General features: G+C 40.5%; 1 protein-coding gene across 1 annotated transcript in view; it reads right to left on the bottom strand.

The window, feature by feature from the left end:
• Window positions 1–25381, bottom strand: part of SPTBN5 (spectrin beta, non-erythrocytic 5) — a 155573-nt gene that overhangs the window by 20468 nt on the left and 109724 nt on the right. The window contains exons 48-62 of the mRNA XM_089523147.1: window positions 24470–24642; window positions 22034–22124; window positions 20035–20181; window positions 19672–19809; window positions 19166–19422; window positions 18797–18983; window positions 16051–16263; window positions 12525–12721; window positions 9467–9671; window positions 6349–6543; window positions 5845–6000; window positions 4448–4665; window positions 3824–4013; window positions 1529–1705; window positions 535–639 (exon numbers count right to left, since the gene is read on the bottom strand). Of these exons, the coding sequence (XP_089379273.1) occupies window positions 535–639; window positions 1529–1705; window positions 3824–4013; window positions 4448–4665; window positions 5845–6000; window positions 6349–6543; window positions 9467–9671; window positions 12525–12721; window positions 16051–16263; window positions 18797–18983; window positions 19166–19422; window positions 19672–19809; window positions 20035–20181; window positions 22034–22124; window positions 24470–24642 (2649 nt within the window). The remainder of the gene's footprint in view (window positions 1–534; window positions 640–1528; window positions 1706–3823; window positions 4014–4447; window positions 4666–5844; window positions 6001–6348; window positions 6544–9466; window positions 9672–12524; window positions 12722–16050; window positions 16264–18796; window positions 18984–19165; window positions 19423–19671; window positions 19810–20034; window positions 20182–22033; window positions 22125–24469; window positions 24643–25381) is intronic.

Here is a 25381-nt window from a genome sequence, read left to right as displayed (position 1 = left end):
TCCATATTGATATAAGCAATGCACAGAATTGCTGTTGCTCATGTGCTGGTTGGTGTGAAAAGGCATTTCCTTCTCTTCACTTCTGTGCTCTAAATCTAATGGATCTGGATGCTGGTTTGCTCTTTAAAATACTAGGATACTGTTCACATTTCTTACAGAAAGAGAGGGACAATCATAATTTTAAAAAAGGCTCAGATGTGAAATTACATTGATTCAGCAATGGTTGGGAAGAGTGATGAAAACTACTTATATAGGAGATTATCACACCCAGAAATCCTGCCGGGATAGATGTGAGATTGAAAAGTCAAATATGGGTGTTATCGCATGCAGCCGTGGCTGGGCAAGTGCAACCCATATGCAGCCTGGATCCCAGCCGCGTTCCAGAGGCTTTTCAAAAATGGCAAGCTCTCATGTTTGATTTTTTAATCCCACCTCTATCCCGGCAAGATTTAGGGGTGCAATTATATCCATAGTTTGTCTTAGTATGGCAGTGCATTTTGCCTGGATAAGCTTTATCAGCTTTTGTCATATTACCTTTGTCTTTCTATTTAATTGTGCAAACTTCTCCTCTTGGGCCTGGAGCATTTTTTCAAAGTCTTGATGTTTCTTCAATAGGTGCTCAACATCAGAGACAGAATGCTAGGAAGTAAATAAATGGAAACAATAATTCAATATGGAAATACAATAAGAGCCTTGCTCCCAGTGTGTGTGTGCGCACACACACACTTTTAAGTCACCTGTCAATTTATGGTGACCCTATGAATTTCCTTAGGCTGGGAATCCTCAGTTCCTTCTTTGGAAATAAAGTATAACCTACACCATCTGAGATCTGTAGGCAGTCACATATTCAAGTACTAATCAGGGTTGATCCTGCTCAGATTCCAAGATCAGACCGAATCTGGTGCCTTTAGGTTGTTTAGGCCAATTATATGAAGTGACCAAAAGCTAAATATTCCTAATGCTTAATGTATTAATATAAGTAGATGTAATATAAGAAGATGTAACAATGCTTGGCAAGCTAGAAGATATCAGATTACCATTGCTAAGCTGAGGTTTGAACCTGGTCTCCCAAAGTCCTAGTACAGTCGGCCCTTCTTATAGACTGATTTTTTATACATGTATTCAAGCATACACAGTTTGAAAATGTTCAAAAAAAGTATAAATTTCAAATATCAAACCTTGATTTTCGAATTTTTATAAGGGACACCATTTTGCTATGTCATTATATGACTTGAGCATCCACAGATTTTGTTATCCATGGGGGATCTTGGAACCAAACCCCAGCGTATAACAAGGGTCCACTGTACAACACAATGCTGGATCTCTCTTTAATTCTCTCCTGAGGCATTGCTTTGCTCCCTCCTGTAGTTTGTAGTGCCTGTAATTCTAATAAAAACTGAGTAGATTCTACAGGCTTGAAGTCTGCTTACTCCTGCAGTCTGAAAGTATAAGGCAACTGCTAAATCAAATAAACTACTTCGCTAGGAAAGGAATATTTGTATTTAGCTTTCTTGTTATCCTCATTTACCCCATAGCTAGGATCTGAGAGAAAGCCCTCCTTGGCAGTCAGCCAAGCTTCAGCTAGATCCAGCTCCCTTCTTAGTAACTGGATCTCCCAATTTTCCTCATACAAATTCTTCTTCAGGTCCCAGGATTCCCGCACTTTTGCCATCATCTCCAACAGTTCCGAAAGTTTCTCTTGAATCTAGAAAAATAAATTCCAAGATTTAAACTGATGGTAGTGGTGCTGGTGCTTGGGATAAAGGGGGTGAACACCCCAAATGGGGTGCCGGTAAGGAGTGCTTTTTCCGTGTTCCTTTTTCCGGCAGCTTTGGGCTGCCTTAGGTGGCTGCAAAGCAGTTTCCGGCCACTCCGGGGGCATGTGTCATCTGTACACCATGCCTCCAAAGCTGCTAAAAGTCACACTTTTTGGGCCATCTGTTTCAAGCCATAGTCATTTTGTTCAGTAGTTATAAGTCATTAGCTGCTGAGAATTCACATTTATGGTCACTAATGTTAAAACATGACCCCTAAATCCTACCTTTTCAGTCTTGCTGCACTCCAATTGAAGGGTTACCAAGGTGCTGAAGATGGAGGCATTGTGAAATGACAGCTGCAGTGTAGGGTGCATTGAGACAAGCAGATGCAGCAAGACCCTGAGAAGTCTTTCCAGCTGCCTATTGTTCAAACACCCTCCAAGAATGCTACAGACATCATTTCCAAGCACATAGGGATCTGCAGCACCTTGGTAACCCTTCTGTTGGAATGCTGCTGGCTTGAAAAGGTACATTTTGCAGAGGTGGTATTGCCATGCATAACTATAACATGCATAGCTTAAGATCACTCCACTGGCAAAGTACAAAGTTTTGATTATTACCTTTAAAACAATACATGGTTTGGGTCCAGGTTACCTATGGGATCGCCTCCTTCTGTATAATCTGCCCCGTATGCTCAGCTCCTCTGGGGGACATTTACTTCAGCCAGCCAGAACCAGATAAGTAACTGTCACCCAGAGGACCTTTTCATTGGCTGTCCCTAGATTGTGGAATGACCTGCCCAGAGAGATTTGACAGCTAAACATGCTGTTTGAATTTAAAACAGTATTAAAGACCTACATCTTCTGGCAGGCCTATAAAAGTAACTGAACAGTTTCACTGCAAAAAGGGTGATGTTATCCCTTTTTATGCTACAGTCACAATGATTTAATTAGTTAATTATTATAATTTTTTTTTTAAAAAAATCTGCCTCTTCCCAAGGCTCGAGGTGGGCAGGACAGTAGTTTGTAGCATTCTAATGTTTAAAGACGAGTAACCAAAAGTATCAATTTAAATTATTTACAATAGCAATACAGAAAAGATTTGATTTCTTTAAAACTGAAATATAATACAACTATTCTGGGGTCTTGGGAGTGTACTAGCAACTAATTACTTTCAAAAGTTGATTTCCAAAGTCTTGTTTTAATAGCTCTCTTTAAAACAAACAAACAAACAAACAAACAAACAAACAAACAAACAAACACTGTCTTGTTTCACAGCAGCAATGGAATCTTTCAACAAAATCTGGAGATGTTTCAACCCCTATGATCATCATCTCTTCTCATGAATTAAACAGAAAGCAAGCTAGGTATCATTGTAAAGGTCAGTGGATAACATTACATAGTTATCAGAACCATGGGAAGCTTTTCAAATGAATATTCCTCTCTACTCCTTTTCATAATAACCTTTAAAGAGCCATGTTTGGTGAAGCCCTCAAGGACCATAGGCTTGAGCTGTTTGTTCTGTTTGTTTTGCATTACCACAAACAGCTTGATCTTAAAAGCTAAGACTGATATATTTCTTTCTGAAGTCTCACCTAAGTACTCAGGGTGATGCATCTATATTTTGTCCTCACAATAACCCCAAAAACAGGTAAGGAGCCAGAAAGGAATATATACTCAAGTCCTCTCACACTTGAAGAGAAACTTAAACTTGGCTCTCCTATGTCAAACAGCAGAAGCTGCTGAAACCAGCAAAAATAAATAGTAGCAATGGCAGGCAATAGCAACTACATTTCTATACCGCTTATCAGTGAAGTAGCACTCCCTAAGCAGTTTACCCCCAACTAGCTGGGTACTCAAAAGCACAAAAACATAAAGCACAAGAGTGACAGTTTGCTAATATTCATTGCACTCATTTTTGAAATTCAAAGTCATATTTTGGAGCAGGAGTAAAGGACGTTAAATTGCTTTCATAGAATCATAGAGTTGGAAGAGACGGCAAGGGCCATCCAGTCCACCTCCTTATGCAAAGTTCATTCTAATATATGTAACATATCTGTAGCTTACCTCTATAGACATAAAATGACCATCCATCATCAAGCTGTTTCCAATTTGTTCCAGATCTTCATATTTCAGCCACTGTTTTTCTATGTCATGTTTGTACTCCTCGTGGCGTTTTATAAGCAGCTCAGCACCAAGCAGATCATTTGCCAGCTCCTCAGATATAACCAGAGCATGCATCTCCTTGGCCCAGGCTCTGCAGACATCAACCAAAAGAAAGGCACTGAACACCAAGGTTTCCCCAGACATAACAGCGGAAATAATTTAACTAATTGAATCATTGAGTCTTAAGAGCTACAAGGGAACACAATGATCATCTTGTCCAATCCCCTACCATGATGGAATACTAAGCTAAAGCACTCCTAGTACAGACTAATACAAATATGGAGCATATGTACATTTATTTGTTTGCCTTTGAACCAAAACATTTACACAATAATGGCTGTGTCACATTATGCTAAGTTGCATCCGTGTATTGCCATCATTAAGTAGATCAATTGGTTCCACTTGAAGTATGTAATTTAGAATTTGATTTCTGTATGCCAATGCTTCATTTTTATTGCTTTAACAAGGATCTTCACAGTGTAAAATGGGGAAAGGAAGAGCTCATCTCTCCTCATCCATACGTACATTAGTGCTCTGCAATCATTGAAGTACATCTGGACCTTTTCAGCTTGCTGCAGCTTTTGCTTTCTCTCTGCAGACTTCCACTCCAGTTTGTCCCAGCACTCATCCACTTCAGAGAGCCTGCTCATCATGTTGTCCCTGGGCTGAGGATAAAGATGGCCAAGACGCCAGGCTTCCCCCCTTACCCTTTCCAGCTCTTTTGCAATGGCTGCTAGTTCTCTCTGGAACAAAGAAAGGGAAATCATTGAAGGTCAACAATCAGCATTGATTTTCAGGAAATGGTGATTGTTTGATCTCCCGTACTACATTGAATGAAGCCACTAATTAATTTACTTACTTTTTCTTAGCCACAAAGTTGCCTCTAGGCATGTGCTGATAGCACAGTCTTATCAAAGCTATCTCATACACATTGCTACACTTGAAAGGAACAGAATTTAGGACAGAGAACATGGTAGAAACCCTCATTTTAATTCAAGGTGGGCACACTGAGACTTGGGGCCTGCATGTGGCCCTGCAACATTGTTTTTGTGACTTCTAACATTTTGCCAGACTCATCCAGACTTTTCTTTACTTTTCTAGTAAAAAGTGTAAGTAGTCTCTTTCAGGAATGGATGTTCAGTTTTGGAAGAGATTGTCCCCTTGCATTATTTAACATAAAAACCCACCTTTTTTGGAAACTAAAATTGGACTTCTGACCATTTCCCATTTTGTTTTGCTGCTCTCTCTTCCCCACTTTGGTTGTTTGTGTGGCCACCAGAGAGGCAGAAAATTAGCTCCTAGTTTTGCTATAATTGCCCTCCTTTGTGGGGCATTCACACTACTAAAATAACCCATGTGAAAATGGATTATTTCCATAGCATTCAAACTTGTCCCAACTGCACTCAGTGCAATTTGCAGAGGGCGGGCATGAAAAAAACTGCTTAACCCAGTGTATTTGACACCAGATTCTTAAGTGCATATTTTTTAAAGAGCCGCAATGATCCAAATCTTCACAGCCTGGGTAAGCTGTTGAATCAATTTGGATCGCACTGCATCATTCCCAGAAATGAAGGCGCCTCCATTTTAAACCAAAATGGTGGCAAGTGTGAATGGCAACAAGGTTAAAATGCCATAGAGAGATTCGGAAATCGAAAATGTAGTGTTGCATCACCGTGGAGATCCAATATTGCATCACTGTGAAGATCTGCAAATAAATGTGAATGCCCCCGGTTTACTTAATCTATGATTTGAGATAGTAATCTGAATATGTAGTTAAGTGCTCTATGTAAGAGATTAATGAATACATATTTCCTTAAACCAATGAACAAGGAGACACTGCTGGAAATTCTAGAAAGCAAAATACAAGATCTTTTGGATTTAAGTCCTTAGGTAATGGCTTCAAGAGGGTCACTTTGACTTACTTCTATTCCCTCATGTTGTCTGAGGAGGGTCTGCACACCTGGCAGGTCATAGCCATAATCATCTCTGTCCAGAACAGCCTCTTTCTCCTGCATCCATCCCTTTAGATCATCCACATCATGATCATATTGGTGAACCTGATGAGCTGCCCTGAGATTCTGAGGAAGAAGACATACCACTAGTGCTCACAAAGTATAGCAGAAATGTAGACAGAAACACTGACTTGCATGTTTAAAATGCTCTCATCCTCCAAGGAGACATGTGCTATGTGTACCACTCACATAGTGAATTATCAAATATGCAATATGGAAGCACTGTTTGAGCTGATGTGATTGCAGGAAATGTCATAGTATCTGCAGCAGGTACATAAAATATATTTCTTTGGATAGAGAAATTAATAGAATTACTTGGATCAACTTGTCATGACAATTTTTTTGACAGTGTGGATTCGGTCATAAAGTACAGACAATGCTATAATGGGTCAGTTAGGAAGTTTAGAACCTTACCTCTGCTCTTGTCTGGATGGTTTTATGCAATGTTTCCCATTTGTTGTTGATCTCCTGGGCTTTTTTCTGGATCTCATTTATTTGGCTGTGGCATTGGTTTTCGAGGTGGGATGCCAGGTTATTTACTAGTAGAACTTTGGCATGGCCAAGAGATCTCACGTCATTTGCAAAATCTGCAAACTTTTTCTCTAGAACCTGTAGAACAGGAAGAGGAATCACAACACAGGTTATTCAGCAGCTCTAAAATTTGTAAAGCCCCCTGTCTGTCATTAGCACAATGCTCTTAGAATCTTGGGAAATCACTTGGATTTTAAAAAAAAACCATGTATGCACTGAATGAAAATGGTTTTACTCCTGACAGGAATTACCAGGAGCTGTTGTGTGCCTTCAACTTATCATGGGGCTTTCTGGAGTTGACAGTGTGTGACTCACCCAAGGTAATCCAGTAGGTTTCCACAGTGGTAGTCAAACACTCAAACCATTACACCATGCTGCTGCTGCTCTCTCTCTCTCTCCCTCCCTCTCTCTCTCTCTCTCTCTCTCTATATATATATATATATATATATGCGCATGCACACACACAATATATTAACATTGCCCTACATGGTTTCTAAGAGGGATAAACATGTGTCATCCATCCAGACCTTTCTGCAACTAAACTTTGATATCTGTTTCAGTGACTCACAGACTCATAGAGTTGGAAGAGACCACAAGGGCCATCCAGTCCAACCCCCTTCCAGGAACTCATAATCAAATTATCCCCAACAGTTGGCCATCCAGCCTCTGTTTAAAGACCTCCAAGGAAGGAGACTCCACCACTCTCCAAGAAAGTATGCTCCACTGTCAAATAGCCCTTACTGTCAGGAAGTTCCTCCTAATGTTGAGGTGGAATCTCTTTTCCTGGAGCTAGCATTCGTTGTTCTGGGTCCTGTTCTCTGGAGCAGCAAAAAACAAGCTTTCTCCCTCCTCAATATGACATCTCTCCAAATATTTAAACAGGGCTATCATATCACTTCTTAACCTTCTCTTCTCCAGGCTAAACATACCCAGCTCCCTAAGTCTCTCTTCATAGGGCATGGTTTCCAGACCATTCCCCATTTTTGGTACCCCTCTTATGGACATGCTCCAGCTTGTTAACCTTCTTTTTGAATTGTGGTGCCCAGAACTGGACACAGTATTCCAAGTGGGGCCTGACCAAAGCAGAATAGAGTGGCACTATTATCTCCCTTGATCTAGACACTATGTTTTTATTGATGCAGCCTAGAATCACATTGATCCTTTTAGCTGCCACATCACTCTGTTGACTCCTTTTCAACTTGCGGTCTACTAGGACTCCTAGATTCCTTTCACACGTAGTCTCGTTCAGCCAGGTGTTCCCCATTCTCTATCTATGCATTTCATTTTTCCGCCTTAAGTGCAGTATCGTACATTTCTGCCTGTTGAAGTTCAATTTGTTAGTTTTGGCCCAGCTTTCTAGTCTATTCAGGTCATTTTGAATTTTGATCCCGTTCTCTGGGGTGTTAACTACTCCTCCCAATTTGGTGTCGTCTGCAAATTTGATAAGTATGCCCCCAATTCTGTCATCCAAGTCACTGACAAAGATGTTGAATAGCACTGGGCCCAGGACAGAGCCCTGTGGGACCCCACTGATCACCTCTGTCCATGATGAAGAGGAGCCATTGCTGAGCACCCTTTGGGTTTGGCCGGCCAACCAGTTACAAATCCATTTAACAAGTGCATTGTTTAACCCACATTTTACTAACTTCTTTGCAAGAATGTGATGGGGGACCTTGTCAAATGCCTTAGATAAATCAAGATATGTTATATCCACAGTGTTCATTTCATCTACCAAGCTGGTAATTTTATCAAAAAAAGAGATCAAATTAGTCTGGCATGACTTGTTTTTCAGAAACTGATGTCAACTTTTTGTGATCATGGCATTTCCTTCTAAATGTTCATAGACTCTCTTTAATGATCTGCTCTGGAATCTTTCCTGGTATTGATGTTAGACTAACTGGATGATAATTTTTGGGATCCTCCTTTTCTCCCTTTTTGAAGATGGTGACAATGTTTGCCCTCCTCCAGTCTGTTGGGACTTTTTTTGTTCTCCAGGAGTTCTCAAAGATTATTGCCAATGACAATGAGGTAACATTTTCCTCCTCTTTAAATATCCTTGGATGTAGTCCATCTGGTCCTGGAGACTTAAATTCATTTAGATTAACCAGATATTCCTGTACTTCCTCTTTATTTATGCTGTGCTGCATTTCCCGTATTGTGTTCTTTGCTCCACTTTCCTCAGTTTGAGCACCATTATCCTTTTCTGAGCAGAATGAGGCAAACAAAGTGTTGAGTAGTTCTGCCTTTTCTCTGTCCCCTGTTGTCATTTTGCCATCTTCTCCACTCAGTGGCCCTACCATTTCTTTCTTCTTCCTTTTGCTATGGACATACAGTACCTCAAAAAGCCCCTTTTATCATTTTTAACCTCTCTAGCAAGGCTGAGTTCATTCTGCACTTTAGCTTTTCTGACTTTATCCCTACATGTGCTAGCTATTTGTTTGAATGCCTCTTTGGTGATTTCCTTATTTTTCCATTTCTTATACAGTGGGCCCTCTCCTTACGTTCTGGACCCCCCCGCGTAAGGGAAAATCTGCATATGCTAACGCCCCACAGAAAACAATGCACACCGTGGTGGTGTGTGCGCAGGTGTATGTGCCATTGTTTATATTGTCGTGTGGCTTCCACATAAACAGGAAGCCGTGTATGGCGCGGGCACACTGTACATGTTCCATTTAAAACTTAGCTCAGTTGAAAGTTCTTTAGTCATCAATCCTGATTTCTTGAGAAATCTCCTATTTTTCTTCCTCATTGGAACTGTTTGAAATTCTGCCTTCAGTATCTCCCTTTTGAGAAACTCCCATCCAACTTGAACTCCCTTCTCTTTTAGTATTCCTGACTCAATAAAGTCAGAAGCTATCAAACAGTCTAAGATATTCTTGTTCCTCAAGGAATAAAATGTACTATAACATCCGGAATTCTTCAGCCAGCATGCCAGGAATGATTTGGGGAGTTGTAGTCCAAAACAACTCTGTTTTAAAATCTGCAATAAAATCAGTTTTACCTCAACATCCTCCAAATCTTGACCATAGTTATCAGATTCAGCCACATTCTGTTTGCTCAAAAGCCAGGTGTTAACCAGGTGGACTTCTCTCTCAAATTGATGGAGCTGAGATTGTTCTTCCAGACCTTTTCTTTGGGTCTCTGCCTTCTGCTGGAGAGAGGTATAGTCTTCTAAGATTGTCTGGAGCTTTGCAAGGACAGATGAGCTATTTAAAAAAAAGAAATTAAGAGGAAATATCCAAACTAATTTCTATTAGAATTATTGTACCCAGCATTTTTCACTAATATACTGCGCCCTTGGTATCCACTGTGGTTTCCCCCCCCAAGACTACCCCTCACCCCATAGATGCCAAGATCCATGGATGCTCAAGTCCATTAAAAATACAATGGCTTAGTCAAATGGTGTCCCTTATAAAAATGGCAAAGTCAAATTGTTTTTTGGGATTTATATCTTTTTTTAATATTCTCAAATCACGGATGATTAAATCCATGGATAAATAATCTGTGGATATGGAGGGTCAACTGTACAGCCCTTATGTGCATTTTAAATGTTGACAGTTCTAATATGAAGCTTTTTAATACATGTTTGAGGCATGTGCTGTCTGTTTTAGTGGTACATATGTGTTGCTTCAAGACAGAACCATGGCTGACAGAATTAATTTCAAGTTTAGTTGCAGCTCACTAGGCAGATGTTCCAAAGAGGTCTATAGCACACTAACCCAGTAGTCCCCAAACTGTGCTCTTTAAGGGGTTTTTGGACTTCAGCTCCCAGAATTCCAGACTATTGGCCAACATGGCTGAGGCTTCTGGGAGCTGAAGTCCAAAATCTCCTAAAGGGCACAGTTTGAGGGCCACTGCAGCCCATACCCATACCCTGTGTATTTCTCCCTTCCTTTCTATTTTTTCCTTTCTTTTCTCTCTCTTTTCTTGTTGTCATATTTTTTTTCAAATTCAGTTTTTTAAAAAAAGAAAATGATCAACTGTCACATTTTTTCACATTTCAAGATTCTTTTTTGTGAAAAATTTGTTTGGGCAAATATAATGATATTACAGTCTATGCACAATACGCTGGCTTCCCAGTGTCATGGCATCATGCCGCCCGCCCAAGCAGATGCCGCCTCTTTCTGTGCTGGAAAAAAGCCAGAGTGGGGCAGTGGTGTGTGGTTGCCGCAGCGCTCACCTGGCTCTTTCAGGTCAGTTTTGGCCTAAAGTCTCAAAGGTGCCACAAGTTCCCTTTGCATGCTGATTTTCCATGCCTCTGAATAAAAGTTACAGTTTGTTTTCAAATACTCACTAAGACTGTCTGTGCGGTATATTATTCTGAAACTTATTACCAACTACAACAGCCTATTTGGACACTGGAGTAAGCACAAGGGTTTCTTTGTCTGACACAAAGAGGGTGTATGATAAGAATAGGTTGGAGATAATGCTGATGAAAATATAAGAGCAGGGATTTTTAAAAAAAATTAAGGTGAGATTGAGAGCCAGTCTAATGAGGAATAAGGGCGTGTCCCTGCCTGTCACAGCTAGGGATCCACATTAAGGTAAGTGGAACCATTTCCCTGATGTGACACAGTTTTCTGCTAAAGATTGAAACATTTGTCCCATCTCAATTTGTTTAATTCTTTTTTAAAGGGGGGTGGGGTATTGTCTATATTATTGTATACTTTTACAGTATATGTTGTTCACCGCTTTGATTGTTTTTACAAAAAGTGGGATACAAATAAAAGTTATATTATTTAATTTAATATTTATTTGTGAGGTCCATTTTCAGGGATATGCTATGCCCAGTTATTCTTTCCCATGAATAGTTTAGCCACTTTTCTCATTGCTGCCAGAGATCTTCAAACATGTCTCAGGGGGAGGGGTAGTGGACGTCTCTGGCAGCAGGGATCTTCCGCTTGGATCTTCTCCTGCCTTTCCACCCTGCATGACATCAGGGGGATGGAGTTAGGGTGGCAGGTGAAGATCAGGAGATTATAGCATTCCATGATCTTTTTCTGGCTTCCATCCTGCCCATCCCATTTGGAATTGGGAACAGGGAGACAGATAAGGATCAGGAAGCTATAAACTGGACACCAGTGTTCTGTTAGCTGGTTCATGACAAAGAAAACACCAACATGCACCAGATGTTACAGGACAGTATATGACAACAGCCCTTTTCACTGGGTGACCCATGCACTCTCCTAGTGTGTGTAGAGTTAGGAAATAGTGAGTCTAGGGTAGAGGGTGGAAGTCATCCTCTATTTGAGGAGTATGGGAGAAAATGACAAAGAAGCCTGGGAAAAATTCTCCTCATAGGTTTTTTCGCATACTCAAAAAGCCCCCTCTGCATTTCCCCCCTCAAGCATTCATAGACTTTTCCTTTCCAATCCTTAATAAAAACAAATTTCTCAGACACTGGATGAAAGAGCACTCAAATGACAGCATGGCATATATATTGACTAAACTAATTATATATTAATGATTGCCACATATTGGAATTTGACTTTTTTAACATGATCAGAAGCAGGATCCTTTCGGGCTGCTGTAGTTCTTCTCATTATCACAATTCATAAACAGAGAAACTGCATTTCTGTCTTCCAAAAATGACAAGGAATACAGTTATTAGAGTAACAGACAAAACTAATATGGCAAGAATTATGTGCTGGGACACAGAGCTACTTATTTGTGCACTCTGATGTACACACAGAGGAACATATTTCACAGCCCATTCAATTCAATGGAGATTGTGCATGTAACCATATATGCAAAGCTCTTGTGGGAAGGAGAATTCCTTTCCTTATTTGAGATCTACAATTCAGAACAAACAGCTGGTTCAGTCCCATGCAATCAAGGCCTGTTTCTATAGTTTTACAGTTAATGGGTTTACGATGCACACAGTCAGTATATTTATACACAGACCCCTCCCGCCCACCACGTGCTGTGGATACCAAGTAATGTCTGAAAGTAATGTCTGAAAGGACGTCAGGAAGACTAGACAGACCAGTTACTAGCTTTGTTTACCTTCTTGAGTTTCTGTTTGACAAAGATCCTTCATCTGTCTTCCACTCACCTACCTCTCTGGGTTGTCACTGGTTGAAAGATAGGATCCTGTCTCTCCTAGCTTTTCAATTCGAGGCTTAAATCCTTCCAGGTCCAGTTTGCAAGTCTCCACTTTACGAATCAAAGCTTGAGTCAATTCTTCATCTTTCCCATAATCTGGAATTTCTAGGGCAAACCCTCTCTCTGCCATCCAAGATTCCACTTCCAAAAGCTGGAAGAAATGCACTGAAAAATGATCTTGCATGGGAGAAGGCCTTTACTCACAACCAGAACATGGAAACTACTTTTTTTGGACTCCCAGGATTCTCCAGTCAGCATAGCCATTAGCCAAGCTAGCTGGGAATTCTGGTGGGCAGACGTCAAAGAATGAGTTTCCCAAGCCCTGGTTAGAATTCCCTAAAGCAGATCACGCTACGGTTACAGGAGAGGGTTATCTACAATGCTTCAGACTTATTCAGAAAATACAGGTTGGAATTGACAAGCAAAGGAAAGCTCTCTCCACTTCATCATTTTTCTCACACAGAAAGTGACAAGACTAAAGAGAAGAGATTTATGTTCATGTAGAGGTCTTCTACACACACACACACACACACACACACACACACACACGCACGCACACACACAAAGGTGTTGGAAAATCAGGGTTCTTATTCAGATGGAGTGGTATCCTGGAGTAGGAAAACTGATAAGACCAGGCAGATCAGGCAATAGGGATTCAGTCTGTGTTAAATGGGGTTATGTTCCCCCTAAAGAAACAATTTGACAGTTTGTGTATACTTCTGGGCTTTGAGGCCCAGGTTTTTGTGGCAGCCAGGAGTGCTTCTGAACATTTAAAACTTGTGCGCCAACTGCGCCCATTCCTTGATATGACAGATTTGGCCACAGTGGTGCATGACTTAGTTACATCCCATTTGGACTACTGTTACACACTGCACTTAGGGCTGTCTTTAAAGAGGGTCCAGTTGAAACTGTTTCACTGGCTGTCAGTTTGTTTCTGGGTGCAATTCGAAGTGCTGGTGAAGACCCGTAAAGACTTATATGAGTCAGGTCCATGCTGACTGGCAGGTTGCATCTCCTTGTATGAGCTGCCCTAATTGCATTTTATTTTTCTGAGTGTGAATTGTTTTACTACTGTAAATAGTTTAATTCTATTTTAATGGGCAATTGTGGTATATTTTTTAAAATTATATTGTTCTTTTAAATTGTGAGCCTGTTTGAGTCCTAATTCTGGGAGGAAAGTGGGATAGTACTACTGCTACTACTACTACTACTACTACTACTAATATTTTTTGGGTATTGAGCATTCTCTTTAAGGGATTTCATGTCTCCCTATGGACCAAACTGTTTGGCATGTGGGATCTTCCAGTGTTGATTTCTTTCAATGAAATGCAGCTACAAGTTATCTATGAACTGGAATGGCTGCAGCACTAGGGAGGGGAATTTAATTTCTCTCCCACCCCCCATGACAATCATGCTACAAATTTAACTACTCCTCTACAAATTGATAAGATCTGAACTGGAGGGGAAACAAAGATAGATACAGTATCAGTAACTGTCCTTTGCTTCTCTGTGGCTAATAGCTGCTTGATGGTAGCAGTGGAATGATTTAAGTCAGGGAATGGCAGGTGAGAATTTATCCTGTCCAACATCAAATAAAAATTATTAGGCCCCACAGAACAACCAAATGTCAGCTACAAATTTGGGGGACCTCTAAATTTAAAAGGCAAATAAAATGACTGCTGAAAATAAAAACAAAACCACCAACTAGGCGTCATACTGTATGGAGGAAATATTTCAAAGCTCAAGTAAATACCAATACTGAACTTTATAAACCTAGTCCATGTTACTACAATGAAAGGGGGGAAATACTTCACTTAGAAATATCAATTCTTTTCCTTCGATTTTGCTGAGGGAAAAGAAATATTTCACCAGATTAAAATGGCAATCTTTTACATGTCTACACAGAAATAAGTCCAATAGTGTTCAATAGTTCAAATGAGGAAGCGTTCAATAGAACTTATTCCTGAACAGAATTTTGGAAAGTTACTTTTAAGGGCTACAATTCCCAGGCTCCTCAATCATGCTTGCTGAGGGACTCTGGGGGCTACAATCCAAAAAGACAATTTGTCCATGTTCTGTTTCCAGCACCCTGGTAGTACTAGGAGATGGGTGGCCCCCCATAAGTTGTTGGAGTGCAAGTTCCATCAGCCCCCTCACCGGAATATCCAGTGGAGAGGTATGATAGGATTTTCAATTTAACACATGGCCACAAATTGCCTGCCTTACAACTGGAAGGTAAGTCTTTCATGTAAAGAAGCAACTTGAAAACAGGTAACAGAATTTAATACCAGTTATAATTCAGGGTGTGCCCAAATATTACTATTAAAATGAACATGCATCTAGGTAATAATTCCGCCTGTAATTCTTAGCAATTTATTTATCAAACCAACAGAAACCATTTGATCCTTCAAATATATGGCTTGAATCCAGGGAGAAATTAGCACAACTATGGCCACATCTGCACAGGCCAGAATACTCTGGGAGCATCCTGGAATATTCTGGCCCTGACGCTTCTCTGAATTCCTCCCATTACCCAGAAACTCTGAAGCAACATCAGGCAGCTGTTTATTTATTTCATTTTTATGTTACCTTTCTCCTAGAAACATATTATAATAAAAACAATTAAAAACATCAAATAAAAACAATATAAAATTACACACATTAAAAACTACATTACCTCATATAAAAACCATCCCATGTTTATATATGTGAAATGCCTGCCTGAACCATTTTTGCTTGCTGATGAATGGCAAACAGGGAGGGGGCCAGCCTAGCTTCTCATGGAAGGGTATTCCAGAGGGGGGGAGCAGTCACCGAGAAGGCTCTTTCCCATGTCCTCACCAAGCAAGCCTGTGATGGTGGTAGGACCAAGAAAAGCCTTCCCCTGAAGATCTTAAGGCTCTAGCAGGTTCGTATGGGGAGATACAGTCCCTCAAATAGTCTAGACCTAAGCCATATAGGGCTTTACAGGCCGTGACCAGAACTTGTGTCCCACTGTGCACGTGTGTCTCACTGTGCCATCCACCGTCGCCAGGTTATTCCCTCTGAGAATGAAAATGAGGTGCCCAAAATTGATCACATGGCTGGGCACCTTGTTCTGACCTCAGAAGAAGTGACTGATGCCAGGTGCAGTGGGCAGCACAGTGGGAAACATGCAAATAGCCACTTAGCATCACATTGGAGGTCTCTGGATCTTCTGGGAAGACCCAGAGCAAAAGGTGACTTTTTAAAAATCCATGTTCAGTGGGGTATACTATGGGTTTGGTGCTGAACAGGCTGTATGCTATCTGGACAGTTTGCACCAGAACCAGTGGCTGGGTCCTATTTCAGCAGGACTGGCCACCATGAGGATGGAGAAGGATAGGTTATTTGGCCTGTGTGGGCATGGCCTATACTTTACATTTAATTTATCTCCTCCTCTAGAAATTGGTAAGACCTGCAATGGACATGTCCTATACTATACTTCCAGTTTTAGCTTACCTCTGTAAGAAAATGTTGGGCTTCATAGGACTGCATGAGTTTCTTCCTTCTCTTCTGAGCCTCACCCTTCAGGTTTGCTAAGGAAATCTCCAGTTCTTTCATTTGTTCCATGATATCCCATGAGGCAGCATGCCCTCCCTTCACCAGCTTCTGCCCAGTGCTGATCACAGCTTTAGTTAAAGCATCATGGCTGTTAATCTCATTTTCTAAATTCTAGTAAACAAATGAAGAAAGTTCACATGTTTTATGCATAAAAAACATTTTCTCCATTTGTTTGTCTATCTCCATAGATGCTCAACAATATTGACTTCTGGCAGTTTCCAGGTCTATGGAGCAGTGAATCTTCTCCAGGCTTTAGTTCATACTTTAAAAAGAACTTTCCAGGCTACTGAACTCTATCCCCAAAATTGCTTCAATTTCCTAGATAGCTCCTTTAAAGTTCATACTAAAACCAGGAATAGATTAATCACTTCACTGATATGGAAGCCTCTGGAGTCAATTTCCAGAGACGATATCTCTCTGTTTCACTGTGGTTTACTGGCTGTGATTTTATTTTGCCTATTGCATTCTAAATTTTGCTTTTAATCTGCATGGCATTTAAATCCTTTGCTTTTATGTCTGGGATTATATTGTAGTAAGGGAACAAAAGGAGAGAGAGAAATAACAGCAGTAACAACACCACTTAACAGTAATAAATGGTCACTCAGGTGCTAAACAGACTGTTGTTATATGTTGGTGTGGGGGCGGCGAGGGGGAGTGGCATATGCATGCTGGATGCCCCCATGCTAGCATCATGCCATGCACCCAACCACGTGGCAGGAGGTGCCACAGTATTCCATTGGGGCAGCATTTAAATACATTGTGCCAAAGGAGTGTTGAAAAGCCACCACAATGGTGGCCAGGGTGCTCTTTCTGCAGTGAGAATAGGAGTTCCTTTTTGTGGCATCTTTTTGCACTGGAGAAAGGTTGGATGGGGATGTGGTGTGTAGTTGCCATGGCCCCGATGCAGTGAGGAAGGTCACTTCAAAGAGGCGGTCTGTTGAACCTCTTAATCTGTTAAATTGTGAAAATGTGGTTTTAAAAAGGCCAGAAAAAATGGAATATTGGCAGTTTACAGACTGCCCCTTTGGGGGCGGCCTGTACCCACCCCTTTCCCCGATGGATCGGAGCCTCTGCTGCCATAGCAGCAGCCCTGAGGCCCCGATCTGCTGCTTTCCAGGCGGTGGGGAAGCGGCAAAAGGCCACTTCCCCGCAGCCTGGAAAGGGGTGTCCTTGGGGCTTCATGCCCCAAGGATACCCCGACAGCAGTGGGGAAAATGAGAAAGGGGCCGCTCAGCCCCTTTCTGTTTTGTGTTGCTGGCGCAGCCGTGTAAAGGAGCTCCTCCGGAAACAGAGCTCCTTCGGTGCTGCGGAAAGGGTGCCACAGGCGCCCTTCCGTGGCCCCAAGATGTCACGTCCACGCTGCTCCATTTGGAGGCCGCGCAGCTGTGACGTCCTAATGGCGGCACCCATGTAGAATGGGCACCGCCATTTTGTACGTACCCTGTACGTACTAGGATTGGGGGCGTCTGAAAGAGACGCCCCCAGGCAACCCTAGTACGTACAGGGTACTTACTAAAAGGCCCATTTGTAAAGGGCCATATTTCACTAAAACATGTAAATATTAGGGTGAAAAAAATATAATATGAAAATAGTGCTCCTGGCAAATTTTCAAGTATTCACTCATGCCTGACTTCCATCATAGGAAGGGGAGGGGGGACAGGTGAGTGAGAGTGAGAAATTTTTCCTATTTTTATTTTAGCAGAGTTCTTTCTGAATTTCTTCTCTGTTAGCCACTAAGAGGGGAAATTTCACATTGGCCTCATCCCCAGTGGAGAAATAATCCAGTTTGACATCACTTTAATTGCCATGGCTCAATGCTATAGAATTCTGGGATTTGTAGTTTTATAAGATTCCTTGTGATTGGGTGGGCAATAAACAAGCAAGCAAGCAAGCAAGCAAACAAACAAACAATGAGTCATTTAGCCTTCTCTGTCAGAGAGCTCTGGTGCCAAACAAACTAAAATCTCCAGAATTCCACAGCATTAAGCCATTAAAGGCAGTTAAAGTGGTGTCAAATTGGATTATTTCTGCAGTGGGGATGCAGCCCATGTCAGCTAATAGAACTAGAAGTTATTTCAACCAGAAAGGCCTGCCTGCCATACTGAAGGCTAGTATCAATCAGCACTGAGAAATCTGGGTTACAGGCTATTCCACTGTGGGTTTGGCTCATGCCATGGTCATGGGACAAGTCTAGTTCATCTGGATTCTGACAATCTGGGAGTCAGCTTTGCTAGGGAGGCAAAAGCAGAGTTGGAACAGCACTATGGAGAGCTCCAAGTGATGCTGGGGCTGGAAGCCAATTAAGTTTGTTAATGTTTTCCTCCAAAAGGAAGACTGTGACTGAGCCTTCAAATATGGTTTTGCCATCCTTTAGCATGGTTAGCTCCACTTCCTTGCCAAGTGAAGTGTTCTCCCTTAAAATGGTCATAAAATAGATCCCTATGAAGCACAAAGACAGAAATGTCTCTGTGTATATGCACTTTCAAGTTGATTTATGACAACACCAGGAATTTTATAGAGTTTTCTTAGGCAAGGAATATGTGTATATTAGCAAAAACAAACAATGTGGAAGGATATGTGAGAGAGAACCTCCCTCACTTTCTTCTCTCCAGTATGTGTTTGCTGGATTGCAAAGCTGCCTTACCTGATGCTTTTCCTGTAAGCTCTGAACAGTTGTTAGAGACTGACCATAGTCTTTGGAGGAAACCAGGGAAAGTTTCTCATGAATCCAGGTTAACTCCTCATTGACATCCTGAAGAAACTGGTACTGCAACCTGCTGGCCTCCAAACACCCCCGCCTCTCCTGCAATGGTTCTCTAAAATTTTTGTACCTAGAGATAGAAAGTGAAGTCCCCTTTTCATTATTTAGAAAAATTGCAGACTAATATATGTCCTGTGCCTTGGCTAGGAATACAAGGCTGACACAGGAGAGAGGAAAGGTGACAACAGAACAAAAGGTTAAAAAATAGGGAGAAACAGAATAGAGAGGGGAAATGGAAAACCATTTCAGCACCTGTGCACCACATGGTCCACTCGCTCCTCTATCTCATCTGCCAGAAAATGCTTTCCTTCTTGGAATTCTTGCATGGTGTTGATAAGACCTTGCAACTGATCCCTGTGTCCAAGAAAACTTTCTTCCAGTTCCTCCTGCTTCTTCAGGAGATCATTGAGAACCAGGAGATTACTGCCGTCTTCTGGTAGTTTCATCTCACTTTCAAGATCATCCAACCATTTCTCCACATCATCCACAATGCGTAGGAAATGTAGGGCCTGAGTTCAGAGGAGAAACAGCCCATACATAATCTGACATTCAGAAGGTTTAAATAAACCACAAAATAGTCTTTTGTAAGCTTATTTGCTTCTGCTTGTGATCTGCAACAGCCATTTGCAAGCACAAACTAAACTCAATCTATTTATTGTGCTTTTGCTCTTGCCTTCCAATTAATATAGGCAGTCAGGTCAAATTCTAGAGTCAGAAGGTAAATCTGTCAGTTTTGGTTTTGCTCAGATTCATTTTACCTTGTAGGCATCCAGCATCTTTCTCCTTTTTTTATCACAATTTTCTAGCAGCTCATTCCAAAGCTCATCTATTTCCTGCAATCTGGACTGGATGGCATCAGAAGCATAATGTCCTTCTTGGAGCATTTTCCCTCCTTCCTGCAATAAAAAGAATCAAAGGTAATTCCTGTCAGGTCATCTGTTTCAACTACATCCTTAAATAGCAACACCTTCAAGCAATCCTACCTTCTTTGCACCTCCCAGTTAAAAGTTCAAGTTATTTATGCATCTGGCTAGGTTCAGGCTGCAAATCATTTGGCTCAGACTTTCCTGGCAGCACTTCCTTGCAAACAGCTCCATGCCATCCACATAATATTAACTTACTACATTTATATTATGGAGGTGGTTTCTGTTGGCCACAATCTCTGCTTGAAAAGTCTGGTGCTTTTGCAATTTGGCTTGAAGGTTGCTTGGGTCTCTCCAAGTCTCATCAAGGGCAATGCTGTTTTTCTCAGCCATCCAGGCAGCAACCTTCAGGGAGAAAAGCAAACAAAAAAGAGACAGAATGAAAAAGCCAGACATTTTCAACCTGTTTAGCAGTCTTCCCCCTTAGAAAGATCAGGTTAATTAAGATATTTCCCTTTTGGGAAGAAGAGCAACGGTAGGACTAACATTTGAAAAAAGTTACTCTTTTTTTTTTAGAGTAAGTCAAGGATCGTGCCGTCAGAAAGTCTACATCAGTGATTCTGTGAGTTTTCATCTAAAAAAAAAATAGCTGACATTTTGTTACTGAATTATAATGGTGTAAGTTGGAATTATGCCATCACAACTCATTTTTATGGTTATTGTGTAGCTTGGAATTCTGTTCCAGTCATGCAACAACCAAAATTCCCCCTCTCCAAACACACCTTGTAAGCACTACAGCCAGCAGATCATTTTGATATTTTTGGAGAATGGGAGAATGAGTGCAGATATATCCAGCTATTTTCCTGCATCTGGACATCCTGCTGCAAGGACATCATCTGCACAGACCTCTTGAAAACCCACAGAGATCTCTGCAGTCATGTTCAGCAAACACAAAACAGCTGCATGCATCTCTGATCATTTTTTCACTCACTGACAACATGGAAATGGCTGTAATGGGAGGATATACTGTTTAAACTATGTACTGTTTAAACTGTGAGATTGATTTGGGTAGTAGTAACAGAGCCAGCATGATATAGTGGTTTGAATTTGGACTAGGACCCTGGAGACTTGGGTTTGATTCCCTGCTCAGCCATGGAAACCCAGACCTCCTGATGCAGCAGGTCTGCCAACATTTCTAGACTCTGGACAGAATACATGTTCTGCATGCAAAAGATTGTAGGCATCACTAGGTGGGGTCTGGGAAAGACCTCTGTATGGAAACCTGGAATGGTTGCTGCAAGTCACTGTATAATACTTTTACTCAATCTAATGGCTGGTTGTGAGTTATAGTCCAACACATCTGAAGGATATCAAGTTGAGGAAGGTTGGTATAACCAGGGTTGGGGAAGGAGTGGAACTCTATATGTTGTGGTACTCCCCAACCAGAAGTCAGTGGTGAGAGATGAAAGCAACTACAGCCCAGCAATATGTTTAAACTCATGTATTCCACATTACTTATGTAAAGATGAACTGTAAGGGGCAGTGGTTCTGAATCTGCATAAGGTAGCTTGCTGTGTTTCTAAGAAGGTACCGGAATAACATAATCTATTTAGAAAATTTATAAGCCATCCTTCATCATTGTAGAATTAATGGCCCCAAAACCTGTTTCTTGACTATTCTTCTTTCCAGGTCACTCCTAAGTCACAAGTCCTCCTATATGATTCCACCTTTATGATGAATGAACAAATACATGGGATGATGGCAAGCTCCAGCCTTTATAGAATCACAGAATCATAGACTTAGAAGAGACCACAGGGGTCATATACTCATTTAATTCCTGAAGGGAGCCCCAAATCATATTGCTGCATCCCCATAAATCAGTTTCTGATCAGCGACAAGATTTTTGCTTACCTGGACACAACATAGAGCTATATCCACAGCACCAGAAGGATGGAGCTTGGCAAATCCTGGGTTTGAATGTTTATTCATCATATCATTCTGAAGTCTGAGCCCTGAATTTTGTTTGATTTAAAATTCTGTGATGAGAATTTTATGAAATTCCCTTAAATTTCCTAAATATTATATGTTATCTCCCTCTGTAGAAAAGGTTTAAAACTGGATAATGTTTGAAAATAACATATTCTACAGCTTCTCGTACTCCGTTATCTTAGTACCCACACATATTATTTCACATTTAAGTTCTGCTGAGAAGGTGTATCATACATTATCACAGGAATTTAACTAAAATATATTATACCTCAAAGGAATTGTGGAGAAATTTTTGTAGCAGCCATGACTCCTCTAGCAGACGCTTGCGAGCTAAACTGATTTCCAGAAGTCTCTCCTTTCTAACAAGAGGAAAATAATACTGGTGATATAGTATACCAAGAAAGGTTATCTTAAACATTCCCACTGTCTATTCTCCAATAATAATAATAATAATAATAATAATAATAATAATAACAACAACAACAACAACAACTAGGTGGCACAGTGGTTAAATGCCTGTACTGCAGCCACTCACTCACAGACCATAAGGTTGTGAGTTCAGTACCACCTAGGGGCTCAAGCTCAACTCAGGCTTGCATCCTTCTGAGGTCACTAAAATGAGTACCCAGCTTGTTCGGGACAATTAGTTTACAGTTGTAAACCACTTATAGACTGCTTAGGTGGTATGAAGCAGTATATAAATGAAGCTGCTATTGCTAATAATAATAATAATAATCTGTATCCCATGTTCCTTCCAAAATTGGTACTCAAGATGGCTTACATTTTAAAAGAGCAATACAGTTAAAAACATAAACAAAGTGCATATTAAAATAGAATTAGACTGGTCACAATATTAAAACATTTTCAGACCACCAATAAAAAGAATAAAATGCCATTTAAAAGACCAAAGAATTCAGTTTTAAAAATTCAGCACTTCTTAGCCCATTCTTTAAAAATGTTCTGTATTAAAAGCATTAGATCCTTCTCTCCTCATTCTGATATTTTCCTAGCATTATACTTCTGTAAATATTATCTATATTTTCCCAAAGCGGATAGCTTGGTAAGTGTGTTTTGCTTGAAAAAAAAGGATACTGCTCTCGATGAAAGGAACATTATGGGGTGAGTGATACCTGAAAAGAAATATTTTATAAGATGGGTAACTGTTTGAGGTGTGGCATTCAGAGACATATCTCTGTTAGGCTGGAATATCATATGCAAAGGTATCTTGTATCATCTTTAAGACTAACTGAGTGAAAGACGTCGTATCACAAACTTTTGTAGACTTGGAGGTAAAACAGACCAGCATAAAAAGCCAGCTTCTGGGCATCTTGGTGCCATGGGGTATAGACGATGCATGCCCTCAAGATGCCCGGAAACTGACTTCAAGCTGAGCAACTACCCACATGTGGGCTGCCTTCTAGGCACTCCAGTGATGTGGCATCTACATGCCACACACCATAGGAGCACCTTAAAGCTGGCTTTTTACCGCAGTGGGGCAGAAAAGCCGACTTTTTCCTGGTGCAAAATGGAGAGGCCCTTTGCTGCCCCTTTTTTGGCAGGCAAAAAGGCCGATTGGAGTCCCGGCATGCTGTTGCTGCAGCCCCAATTTGGCTTTGTCAGGGGTAATCTGTTTTGTCCCAAGGTCTACTACTTGCACCTGAGGACGTAGACCAAGTCTATGCAATCTCAAAGGTGGTACAGGTTCTCTTTGCATACTGTTTGAGGCGTATCATTGATAAACTGGTAGAAATGAGGGAGAAATCTGTTTGATTTACATTTTAGTACTAACTAACCTAATCTGCACTTCCTAAATTAATATTCATGCCAGAAAACAATTATTGTTAATTTTCATACTTATTTGAATTTTTCAGTGCAATACTCCCCTCATTCTGGCAGGTGTGTAGCTGCCAGGTTCCCCTCATTATAAGCAATGTCTCTTATATGAGGATGCCCCTTATGCCCCAAGGACTGGACATCTTGCTCCTTATAGGGTTGACATGTGTCCCTTATTATAACAGAAATCTCTTACTTGAATGCTGGAAAGCATGTCCTTAATCCAGTATTGGGGTGTGCAGATATTTTGAAGGAAAAAGTGGTGCCAGTTTATAAGAGCAAGTGAGAACGTTTGATGTTCACTGCCAATATGATATTTTTATGGTATGATTAAAAAAGATTCAGAATTGTTGATGCATGACAAAAACCAGGAAAAAAACATGTATGAATTCTTACAGACAGAAAATTAATTGTCAGCCCAGACTGTCATGAATTTTTTACTGTCCCTTATTGGTATTTTGAAAACCAGGCAATTCTGCTCTATCACTGAAAGCAAACATATCATGCTATATGTTGCTGATGTACATATTTCTCCTAAAGTATATACATTCCTCCCAATATAATTATTAGGAGAAATCCATACTTATGTGTTTATATATTTCATATGTTTATTAGGAGACAATCTTAAAAATATATGATACAAAATACAAACATTAATTGTATTTCATTAGAAAGTCACACAGAAATGCACACAGCAACAGACAAGTGCATATAAATGTCCATGATTGTTTGTGCAGACTTTGTACTAGAAAACTAACAACTGATAAGAAAAAAATGGAATAAAATTATGTTTCAAACATTTGAAAGCTTTAGATACCAGAACAGATTTGTATGTTCATCCCTAAAAATGCAGAGAAGGTTTTAGAGCTACCTTCTTAAGACAGCTTGGCATTTGTTCATTATATTCTCAGAGTCATAGTGGTGTTCGTCATTCAGATGTTGGGCAAAGGAGGCCATCATATCAATCTTCTCCAGTTGTGTTTCCAGGTCTTTTTCAAATTGCACATGTTTTTGTTGCAGCTTTTCTACACTGGATACTGAATCCTGAACAGGATGGTAAAAATTAACAACACTACCAAGGTGATACTATTTTTCTATGTAGCCCTTTGTTGTCGCACTGATCGTGGAAGTAGTATCACAGGTAGATATTTCTCCACATCTTAGCTAATATTTTTTTAGCTGGAGATATCAAACCTTGAATATGGGACCTTCTGCGCACAAAGCATATGTTTTACCACTGAGTCATGGCTCTCTAATAAATTTGAGGTTGCTGTTTGTTGGTTATTTCTACTACTTTCAAGATTCAATTGCCCTTTTTCTGTTTACCCAGCCTTTCCAGAGTGTCATAGTTTTCTTTTTAAATGCAAGAGCACTAAGATCCAAATACTCCGGTTGACTTTGTATTGTACTTTTCCACTGAGATGCAAGGGGTTTCTGGTTTATTTGCAGTTATTGTAAATTTGTCACAAATAAATTGGTATAGTTGTCACAAATATACAAGTATGCTTTCCCACAAATATATACATAAATATAAGCAAATCTAATTTTTGCATGTGTTGGTGTCTGTATTTTTAGCTCCTTCCTTCCTTCCACCAAATATTAGCAGCCTTATTTAGAGTTATTCTAAATAAAATGAACACGCAAGAAGGCCTGGAATCTCAATAAGACAGCTTTATGAGAAGGTAGCCACATAAAAAACTTTTTAAGGGCAGCTGTTTTTGTGATGCTTTCCTATTGTGCTTATGTCTTTTAAGAATAGACTTGGTTGGAGGACAATGTTACA

This window comes from Sceloporus occidentalis, unplaced genomic scaffold (assembly GCF_023333645.1).
Source record: "Sceloporus occidentalis isolate IW3139 unplaced genomic scaffold, rSceOcc1.0.p SCAF_4, whole genome shotgun sequence".
NCBI classification, from domain to species: Eukaryota; Metazoa; Chordata; class Lepidosauria; order Squamata; family Phrynosomatidae; genus Sceloporus; species Sceloporus occidentalis.
Note: the sequence above shows the minus strand (reverse complement) of the source record. Positions and strands in the feature narration are given on the sequence as shown.